Source organism: Argiope bruennichi, chromosome 2, assembly GCF_947563725.1.
Source record: "Argiope bruennichi chromosome 2, qqArgBrue1.1, whole genome shotgun sequence".
Taxonomy (NCBI): domain Eukaryota; kingdom Metazoa; phylum Arthropoda; class Arachnida; order Araneae; family Araneidae; genus Argiope; species Argiope bruennichi.
The window spans coordinates 142,869,777-142,881,788 of NC_079152.1; the positions used below are offsets into that span (position 1 = coordinate 142,869,777).

Below are 12,012 nucleotides of genomic sequence, written 5' to 3' on the forward strand. Positions count from 1 at the left end.
GTCCATTTTTGAACTTCTAATGAGAAAATACCTCAGACACCTGGATGAAAAATTCACTTATAAGGCAGCTGGTTCTCATTCTCTGTTGAGTAAGCATTGGTGTAAAGTTTAGTTATCTTTCCTGCGATGACGAAATGCATTTCTCGGGAGAGTAATTGGTCCCAATGGACATTAAGACTCCGACCTCAATTTCCGATTATGATACCATGACGACGATAATTCAGATAAACCGGATGCTTTGGCAGGAGTGGGGTAGATTCATTATTATCACCCATTTTCAAAACGATTTATGTTCGGAAGATCATTTAGTTTATTCTAGTAATAGTCTATTTTCAAATTATATCTAAATATTAACTAATAATGTTTAAAGATATTATTAAATCACAAAAAAATCCTTTATTATTCAATGAAAATAAAATAGTAATGCTTTGAAATTTCTGTATTAAAGTGGAGAAAATAGTATACAGTATTTTTGAGTAACTACGAAGTACAAAGATTTCATCGTTTAACATTTATAGCAAAATTTATCCAAATTAAAAGTTTTCTCAGCAACATCCTTGCGCTCAATCTTTCAATTTCTTATCAGTTTTTATCGAACTCTGTGTGACAACACATATCATAACAAACTTCGAACTAATACTGATAACACAAAATGCTTTTAGTTGATCGTAAGCTGTTCAGTTTAAGTAAACTGTCAGATGAAGATATATTTGTCTTAGCAAAACTATGTGAACGATAACGATTGGAAAAAGAATAAGTAAGGGCAACCACTGGCATGCGATAAGTCTTGAAAAACCTCCAAAGAGATTTGATGTCATGTGAACTCTATAATAGGAACATAGATGAACAATTAGATAGATAAATATATCTATATGTAACATTTTCCATAGAAAATCGATTCAATATTGCGATAGTTTCTATTTATAATTTATTTATTTTGATTTAAAAACGAGATGTTTTCAAGGCTAGCAAAATCAATTTCAGCCATGCTTTCTCCCTCATTCATAATCATAGAACTCAAATCGATTCAAAATGACATTTTTCAGGATGATATTCAATGTTTGAACTAAAATACCTTTTCTTTCAGTATTTTGAAAAGTATTCTAGTTGGAAATGTGTTGTTTGGCGATATTTTCACTACATGTGTAACAATATATAAATATTTTTAAATCAATTTTCCTTTAAAGCAAAGTGAGAGGGGGTTAAAAATTAAGCATTTTGATATCTGATAGTAGATTTTGATGGCTATATATACACTTAAATTATACCTGCTTTATCAGTTACGAATTATTTGATAATCTGAATGAGCAAAATTATTTGATCAAAACTATCATTAATAATCAGATATTCTGAAGTTACATAAACGACGTTCACCAAAAAAGGCATTGATATGGAATTTAAATTATTCTTGTTAATTTCTCAACAGTAATTGAGAGATTAAAATTTTCCTAATAAACTATTATCTAACACATAATATCCAAAATCGTACATTTTGAAAATCATACCTAATGCATGTTTGATACATTATGCCGATGATAAATTAATTGTACTGCATGAATCTTGCAATACAATTACAATACAAATGAAGGGGCAAGCTACATTTTAATTTGACAAAAGGAATGGTTCGTGCATTCAAATACATTTAGTATAAAAAGAGTAAAATAATAATAATAATTATATATATATATAACAATTCACTAGTTAAGTTCAGTTATAAATCTATATAAATATTCCAAAATATAAATCGGAGTCCAATTTATCGATCTTACTTATCATAAGCACTTCTGTTTCTTTTGCTATTTCATAAATTTTTTTTCATATTTTAGCCACAGTAAACGATGGGTGTCCATCGTTGGCTGTTGGGTCCTTTCATCTGCTTAATTTTGGCCGTAGCCTCTGCTAGGCCTCCAGAATGCGAAGAGCCTCCCTCGTGGTCCATCGGAAGGCGGCAACCTCTGGTGGAAGCAAGAGGCAAGGTGACTGTTCTTGCCTTACTTCAAGCTTCCTGACGATTCTGCTTGCAGCAGGCTTCTAGGTAAGCTAATATACTAAATATTGCCTTACATCATCTGTCCTCATATTTTTCTTACTCTAGGAAGTGTGTAACTGGACGCGAAATATTCTTCAGAATTTTTTAAAAAATACACTCATTTTTAAGACAGGTAAAGCGCTGTCTAACGAACTAACTATTTTGACACAAGAATATATGGATAAAAGTAATTCATTGAGAAATTTTTTTAAAAAAAACAGGAAAATATCCCAAATTATTTATTTACGTCCAGCTATTTAAGCTTATTTTTTTCTTTTCGGTATTTTTATAATAATATCTCAAATTCGCATTCATCAGTAATCATAAATTCAAGGCAGCATGGGTGAAATAATGGTAATGAGTTACAATGATACCAGGGATATCTGGCAAACGTATATTATAATGAAACACGTGCTAATCAACGAAGTCCATCTAAAAACACATATATCTAGACTCAATCGGCACGGTAATGGTGGAAATGGTTTACCAATTTAGAAATGAAATCGTATTTTTTAATCTATATAAACCCGTGTACAAAAAGTGATATATTTGTTGAAAGCTTTTTTAGATAAATTTCAACAAACAGTATATCGTTACTGATAAGCTGAATATAATAATTCAGAAATATAAAAAAATAATAAAAATCAATGTCCTTATAAATTTCGACTATATATTATGAATAATATAAAATATTAAAACAATGTACTCTGATATTATTCATAATAATCTTGCTGTGTTTATTTATTAATACAACATGTTTCATGTTTATTCTAAACATTTTAATAGTATCAGTCATATTTGTTTTAATAATTTATCAAAATATTTTTATCATATAAGGTGAATCCTGAATAAATTATATCTTTGTACTAATATATTTCTATTTTGAATCCTCATATGTTAATGAAAATCATTCTGATTTGTTTTCTTAGTTTATCAGAATCTTTTATATCATATATTGCAATACTGAATTATTTTTTTTCTTGAAACTGGAAATATGATTTGTTTATTCGAATAATATCATTGATATTCGTCTTATACTTGAATGTTTCAATAATTTATCAAAATATTTGTTGTTTCACTCCTTTTAATATAGCTTTCGATTTTATTTCAGTTTGGAGTCGCTGCTAAGGCATTTCCGAACGTATGGTATGAACGATTTAGAATTCATGATAGTGAATTCTAACTTACCTCATTCACAAGCTGTTTTACATGAACTAGAAAACAGAGTTACATTCAACGTGTATCAAGATACTGTTGAAAAGAACATATGGGGATTGATGGAAGGAGGAAAAGATGATATTTATGTTTATGACAGGTAAGTTTGAAAAAAATCATTAAAAGTCAGTTCGTTAATAGTTTCTAAAATTAGTTTACATTTATTTTGCAGACATTTCAAAGAAATTATCAAAAAACAGAAATAATGATTGTATTCAAGTAATTGTTGAATGTCGATTTCATAAATAAATGTATACATTATTTGAACTAATGATGATAACATTCATAATAAAATTCATTTAAATAGAAACAATATATTCTGATAAATAACAAAAATTAAATTAATTTGCAATATATAAAATAAATTAAAAATAATATTATTATTCAGTTATTATCATAAAAGTGGAAAAATTCCAGAATTGAATCATTGGTATCATTTCATCGAGCTTATGAAAACTATATCTTATTTTTAATTTAATTTAAGCAAACTTTCATGTTCTTCGCTTGAATCATGTTTGGATATGTTACCTCAGAAATATTAATAATTCGAATGTAAAAATAAACTTATGTTACTCAGGTATTTACTTCGTTACTTTATAAAAGTCTTTCCTAATTCAATTTAACTTAAAGTATGTAAGAAAACGTTATAATTGTAGTGTATTTTGACACCATAGATTTGCAAAATATAGGATGTCTACTACAATCGCAACCCAGGAGGTATTTCAAAATAATTTAGGATGAGCATATGCTTCGAAATGGAAAAAAAAACCATTGAATGACTTAAAGAGTTAATGACACAATGCTCTGAATGACGTAAAGTTTTCTATTATTTGAGTAAATAACGATACTTAAAGTATACTGAATACAGTTAGTGAAATACAGAAAGAGAATACTAAATGCTGAACAATTATTACATTTTATACAGTCTTCGGTACTATTGGTGATTTTTAGAAAAATTTCTCAGACACTTCTTCGTTATTTAATGCATTCCAATATTCTTTGACTAAAATTGGAAAGAGCTGGAAGTTTCAACTTAGAGATCTTTGAATATCACTATTTAAGATCATTTCCAATGCTACCCTGAGAAAAATTTGCCGATAAATACCTGGTCGTTCGGCCGTTGATTGGTTAGAATGTAAAGTTTTATAATTTTGTTAATTTTAGTCACAGAAAACTGGATAAGTTTTGTTTAGAATGACAATGGAAAAAAAATTATTTGCTAAGTTAATTAATAAGACAGGGTATAAAATAAAAATTTTTACTTCGTTATTTTGTTTAACTGTTCAACAAAAAATATAATTTTCTGCGTCCTTTGAAGTTTTTTCCCATTGAAAACTCTGCCTCTAAAGTTATAGAAATCGGCTACTAAAGCACGATTGTTATGGACTCCTTGCGTATTTTAATTTTTAAAAACAATGGATATAATCTATACGAAATAAAACGAATGTCATGGTACATTTATCTTAATTTAACCCAATACTGAATAAGAGATAATTGCATGATAATAATAATATAATATTTTCAATATAGGATGATTATCTTATATAAATAAATGGGAATCACAACTGTAATGACAAAATTTCATTTTAAACCAGATGTTGGAGGGTATTAAGCTATTTAACGACTTTTAGGCAGTTACCTATTTAGGAAAAACTATTTCTTTTTCGTTATTTTGTATTTTAAAAAGCGAAATACGCATAATTAATGTTTTATCAAGACTAAATCAATTAGATATATATATTGTGATGAAATTCGTTCTCTGGGAACGAATGATTCCAACACGTTGGACATCGCGTAAAATTTAGTAAAACACAGAAGACGATTACACGAAGAACAATTTTAGAAATGAAGGACATATAAATCTGTACCAAATCGGTTCTTAACTGTCAGCAATAGCATAAGAACTCTCTGTGCACGACCTCGCAACACATTCAACATTCTGAAAAGAGTAAATTCATATTCATATAAACGCATCATTTGATATAACCTTTTGAGAAAGTATGGGATTCTCTAGAAGAATCTCTAGATTCCGGGTCTTAATAGAGATACAGCCAAAATTTCAAGGTCCTTTATTTTTATCTTCAAGATCGAGAGTCATCACTTTGGTATAAATTCAGTTTTTATGAAAAATATCTGTAAATCTCTCTTTCCAACTATGACATTTACTTGGCAAGAACGCTTATTTACTGTTGATTAGTAATAATATTATTGATATATTTTTTATTTTTTATTTCAGATGTGGCCGTTTAGCTTACTACATTCCATATCCTTTGAGCATCATGAATTCAGATGAAGCTCTTGTAGTGTCTGCTATTTTAGCCACTTATTACAGAAGTCCATGCGGCGTGACATGCGACAAACAAAACAATTCTTCACTTGAAGATATTTTAAATGCTAAGGAGACGACTGAAGGGGTTTGTAACTGTCATACAATATGTGATGCTCAAATTAAGTTTCTTACATTTACTAATTTTGCAAAATATAAGTCATAAAAATTTCATTTTTCAAGCTATAAAGGCGATACTTCTCAACCTTCTTGAAAAAATATTCCTGAAATATAAATAACTGCATACATATATGTGTTTGCATACAAATCAAAAAAATGTATGCAAAAATTTGCTGAATATTTGTAGCTTAAAACCTCAAAGATATCGTTTTATTTCGTTAAAGTAATTACACCAATTGAACTTTTTTAATTTTATAAAGTATATATTCCTAATTTATGTAAAATTTATGTATTCTAAAAATGAACGAATTCTATGTTCAGCACTCTATGCTGCAAATTAAGCTCGAGTTTTTATTAGATCTTACTTTAGACAAGGACAACTCATTTTGACGACATGGAGAAAATTAGGCCATTTATCATCATCTCCAGTTATATAGTCTAGAATTTGACCCTAATTACTTTCTTACTTAATTGTCATGTAGAAGTATCAGATTCTTATATTTCGTAAGGGATTTGAGTCGTTCCCAATAGTAATAACCTTAGAAATTTCCTGAGTTTCGTTGCAATAAAATTTTTATATATGTTTAATATGTTCATTGAAAGAATGAACAATTTATATATATTTGTTTCTTAAAGCATTTATTTTCCATTAGAAAATGAAATATATATCAATATACCATAATCCAAGTTTTTAACTAAAATCAGTTCGCAAAAAAAAAAAAAAGTATTTTGAATGAATTCTCTTTAAAAATTAGCATATGCGATCATTGATTCAATGATTATATTGAACATATTTTCATTTGATTATATTTACAATTAAATGTATTTTCAAGTATTTAATCTCACGTAAAGTAAAAATCGAATTAGTATGTTAGAACTTTACATACAGTTTATTCAAATGCAATTTTATCAAAGCGCATAAATAAATAAAAATATGTAGTATAGAACTAACTTCATATGATTTCAGTGGAAATAATTTTTCTATGCCTTCAGAAATTTGAAATAAAATAAATAAATAACTGAGCTCTGAGGAATATTGAAAAAAGTTATATCCTTCTGTGATAAAGGCTCCTCTTAGCTACATTTTTAAAAACTAATTAATGAGTTTCTTCTTTTTTAAACATATAGACATCACATACTACTGTAATCGTTGAAATGTAGTGTACTTTATAAGTCTAAAATTTAAAAAAAAATTGAAGGCAAACATATTTTCAGTTTCCTTGAAATGATGTCTCTCGTAGCATAAAATCCAATACTAGAATAACATATCAACTATTTATAGTGAATGAATGTAACAGCACATTTTCAAAATAGGGAGCTTTATATTATTAGAGCAATACAAAACAAAATAATTTAGAGATTAATACATTTCGATACATATATTCACGTCTAATAAGAGCTATAACTTTTAAACATTTAGTAAGAGCAAGAATTTTATTTTTGGAGTATTTTCGGTAAATTTTAGCATAGTAGAAATAACAGTCGTCACTCATTAAGGCTGCTATCACTTGTAGCTTAGATTTCTACATGATTCGAATTGTCTTTGAATGCAATAACTAAAATGATTCCGCAAAATCTGTATATAAGTCAAAATTAAAAGAAATGATAAGATTATTAGCAATTAAGGAAGCGATTTGCTTTGTTTTGTGATTATATATATATTTTTTTCATTTCCAGGACTTCTTTGCCACAACAAGCTCTTATTCAGAAGAGCCAGCTTACGGCACTGAAATTTTAATTCCTACCGATCAACCTGAAGAAAACAATTTTACGCCTTCAAATGAAACAGATATTAATAAAAATGACGAATCTCTGGCGAGCAACGATCTTCTAAATAAAATAAATGACTTTGATTATCCATTTTATAACGACACAATGGATGATCTCGAATATAATGAATCAAGCATAGTATTCAAAGATGACTTGTACAATAGCTTGCAAAGTGTATTATTCAACAATAATACATTAAGCGTTCAAATTGAAGATTTAAATTTGACTTTGTCTAACACTAATTCTACGGATGAGCTTCCAACGAACAGCACATACGAAGATTCTTCGAAATCCAACGATACTCAGAATCATGACTTACACCATGACCATAAACCAACAGTGTATGCTAAGCCTTCTTTTCAACCACCTAAAAGAAAATCAGACCGTTGTATTGAAGCAGACATTTCTGTTTGCAAGAACTGGAGCAAGAAAAGGTTGATTAGAGCACACAACTGTTGCTCAATCAGTGAAGAACGTCGTGATCTTGAAATGTGCAGGAATTTTGGTAAGAAACGTTGCAAGAAATTGCGCACTATCCTCAAATGTTGCATCAAGACTGCATTTATAGAAACTCCAACAACTTCTGTAAATGAAACAGAATCAATTCAAGAAAATACTACTTCCACTATGAGTGATAAAATCGAAGAAGCTGCAGTTGCAACAGCAAGTTATGATGTTGTTTGCTGTCGAGACCACCCAGATGGAAAATTATGTAGGGTTATAGAATCGCCACCTTGTGGTGAAGGTGAGTACATTGCAGAAAATGTTGACCTGTCAGAGGTGAGAGATTCAAATCCATCTAAATGACAAAACGCTCCATGACAAATAGCGAAGCCCTCCCAGGGCTTCGACAAATCAAAAAATACAATCGAACGTGTCTGATGACAGTAAATGTTCCGATTGTATTTTAAGTGATTGTGAAAAACAGTTTCTTACTCAAAATATTTAAATTTTAATTGTTGTATCGTTTAAAAGAAACTAAATGCTTAAATTTATAAAATTAGACAAAAGAATGCCTGATTATATTTTAAATATCATCATTTGAAAGTAAATTTCAATTTGATCACACATAATTTTGAAATAATTGCTTTATTTTAACAAAATATATTTATTTTTTAGGCACTTTTTGATAATAATTTATGAAAACTGAAATAATAAACTTATTGTAAATACTTCTTATAAAAACTAAACTAATGAACTTATTATTTTAGTTTTTAGTTAGAAACTTATTTAAATAAATAACCCCAACCTCTAAACAGTTTAGTTTATTTATTTAGAAAATGCATTAAAATGGAATTTCTTTTATTATAATTTCAATTTTACATGCTTATTTTTTTTTTTTTTTTTCATTTTATATATATTTTTTGAAATGTAAATACTTTGTGAGAAACTGTTTTATAATCACAATTTTTCTCTAAAATAGCTAAAGTTAAGAATATATCATATGAAAACAATGGAAAAAATCTTGATGGAATTTCATTGTTTGATGGCTGTTTATTCTTAATATAGCTATAAATTTGAAATTATTTTTTTCTACTATTTGTAATCCTGTATTTATCTAAGTACAAAAATGTCGAGATAAGAACTTTAGAATTTAGATCGATTATTCTTATTTATATACTAAAATATTAAGACTGAACAAGACTTTGAGGCATCTTAGTTTTTTTTAATTAAAAAAATCCTTATATCTGCCTTAGAATATATGGGAAACAGATGAAATATTTTTTATTTCGTTTATATTTCAATGAGATGCCATTTGCGCTTTTAATAATGTAAATGACTTTGAACATAAAGTTTTATAACTAGTTCTAAATTTTTCTCTGATAAAATACGCCTGGATTGTGGGCATTTTTTTTTTAAATTCTGAACATTTTCAGTTTGACGAATAATGCGGCAAATATTTGTTACTAAATTTCAGTTATTTTTACTTGTATGAAATTCGTTTTATAATATGATGATACCAATTTAAATAAGAAGAATTGGTATCGGATGAAAGCGATAACGAATCTCTGCAAGTGGAATAACTGATATTTTAACAATTTGTCTATTATTAAATTATTATTCACTCCTGAAATTCAAAATGTTGACTATTATAGTTACCAAGAGATATCTTTTAAATGTCCTATTTCATGCTATGCATTTGTTTCAAAGATTGTAAGAATAATCTTTAATTTTTTATTTAAATAAAGTATCTTTTTATTTTTGTTTTTATTTTGTGTGAATAATTTCTTTTTACAAAAATGTTGATGTTTATTTTGTATCTGTAGTATTTGAAAAGAATTAAAACAGTTTAAGGTATTCATGATTTTCTTATAGTATCTAAATTTTTTTTTAAATGAATATTCGCTTTAAAGGATATTCCTAAAATTTATATAACATTTCAAATAATTTTCATTTAATTTTAATGTAATAGAAGAGATTTACTAAGAGGACTCAATAGAAAAAATAAGCAAATTTTTAAATACCAAACCAAAATTAGAAAAAAAAATAGATTAGTGAAATTTGTACGCATAGGAAATCCATAAATTTAATGAAAATGTTTGTGAAGTAGAATTTTACAGATTTGGAACAGTGACAAAATAATAGACTTATTTTCTGTCTTAAAACTGCACAAAACAAAAAAACATAGGACCTGAAAGAAATGTGCCATCAGCTTCAATATTAACTGCCCACTTCTGTTACCTATGTAGGCACTGCAATGATTTCCATCTTGAAAAAGACTGTTTCTTTACCCCGTAGGCAGCAAAAATGTTGTGTCAAATCGAAAAATTTCAAAGAGTTGTCTAGAGAAAGTTTTTGCCAATGCATGCACACAAAGAAGATAATTCTTCATCAACCAAGTTTTGAACGGGTTTACAATGTTATTTTACCTATTGCATCTGTGAGAGGACGGACAACTGGATCTTGAGTGCCATCTCTATATAACTCTTTTACAAAATAACGATTTTAAAATTTTTATATGATTTACATTATGATAAAATCTATAGTAGGTTACTTTTGCTTGAACACATTTTTATCTTTTTCAAAACAAAATATCATTCACGTGGAAAATTAAATTTAATTTCGCGCACTGAATCTGAAGCAACGAGCTTCAGATTCAGTAGCGTATCGAATTTTCGGTTCTTTCAGTGTCATTACATATTCCTCTTCAAACACATCCCTGTAACTCAAGTTATATAACGAAACGGCTGTTTTTAGGCACAGGCATTGAGTTCTTGGGAGTCCATGTTGACATTCAATAGTCATGGTTCCGAGGGTGATTCTTCGTCTCCATTCTTGAGCAATCGCATTCATGAAAGATGGTTGTTTCCTATATTTGAAGTATGGGATCTTGAGAGTCTGCTTCTATACTGAAGTACACAAACTAGCATAAAAGATCCGAAAAATGGGACAGAGCTGGATACGCATCTGAAGGAATAATACAATTATTCGTAGCAGCAGTTAGATAAGAAATGGAAAGGAAAGTGTTGACTTATTATTTATAAAGTTCTTCTTGAAGTACGGCATAAATTTCACTGTTCACTTCTGTTGTTTAATACGTGTAATGCTTCTAAATCACTATTATGAAGTTTAACTTTGCAACCCACTGTACATTCAGCATATTCTTTGCCTTTATCTAGTGGTTACTTGATCAGTTTTCTCAATAGTTTAATAAAGTTTGCAAATAGTCTAAAAAAAGAGTAAATTTAAGAACAAAATTATCATTGATCAGAACTGTACGTAATTCGTTAATTACATGCTTTGTTGTACATAGTTGCTTCCAAACGGCAAATATACAGGTTGCCTCAAAGATTAACATTTTGAAGTGTTCAGGACAAAATGAATTATTGGTAATTTCTCGTTCCAAGAACAATGATCACTACCTATTGTTAAATCTCACCTGGGTTTAAATAATATTTTTTTTCTTTCGACTGAATTATTGTAAGGATGGTAGATCAAGGTTTACAACTGGCAGACATCCAATTGGTAATATTTAAATTGTATTATACGGTTAGCCAATTGCAAGCCGTTGTTACCGATGTTTCTTAAAGGCAATACATTAAAGATGCAGCTTCGATTAAAGTAACAGGAAACTTTGCATGTATAGCCCTACTCTAAATAAATAATTCGAATCATTTCGCTAAAATTTCTGCTATTAAGAGATCTATTTTTCTCAATTTTTAGTTTCTAGTAAAGACCCCAAAATTTCAAAGGTTGGATGAAGTGTCAAAATATTATGGTTATGTTAATCTTTGCAATAAACCAGAAAGTTTCTAACTTGTTATACTGTCACAATTCTTGATACATTTAGATATACTGAATATGTCAGAATTCTTGATATATTAAGTATATTTTTTGCACATGCAAGTCCAATAGAGTAACTTTGAAATTCTCCGATACATGTCATTAATCCCATGTTTACATGCTGTTGGAGAATGTTCACACTCTCCTAATAAGCTTTATCATTTTTAGGAGGATATCTTTATTTGAAATATTTCACTTTGAGATTAAAAAATATATTCTATGTAGCAGCCCAGGTTTATTCTGTAGCTGTAACTTGCTACGTTGTCAT

General features: G+C 28.4%; 1 protein-coding gene across 2 annotated transcripts in view; it reads left to right on the forward strand.

Annotated features, from left to right (window-relative positions):
- Positions 1 to 9,671, forward strand: part of LOC129958634 (uncharacterized) — a 104,052-nt gene extending 94,381 nt beyond the window's left edge. For both annotated transcript variants that reach the window (XM_056071245.1, XM_056071238.1), the window contains exons 2-5: positions 1,827 to 2,035; positions 3,141 to 3,344; positions 5,481 to 5,658; positions 7,368 to 9,671. In XM_056071245.1, the coding sequence (XP_055927220.1) occupies positions 3,178 to 3,344; positions 5,481 to 5,658; positions 7,368 to 8,267 (1,245 nt within the window). In that variant the 5' untranslated portion in view covers positions 1,827 to 2,035; positions 3,141 to 3,177 and the 3' untranslated portion in view covers positions 8,268 to 9,671. The remainder of the gene's footprint in view (positions 1 to 1,826; positions 2,036 to 3,140; positions 3,345 to 5,480; positions 5,659 to 7,367) is intronic.
- Positions 9,672 to 12,012: the final 2,341 nt, after the last annotated feature.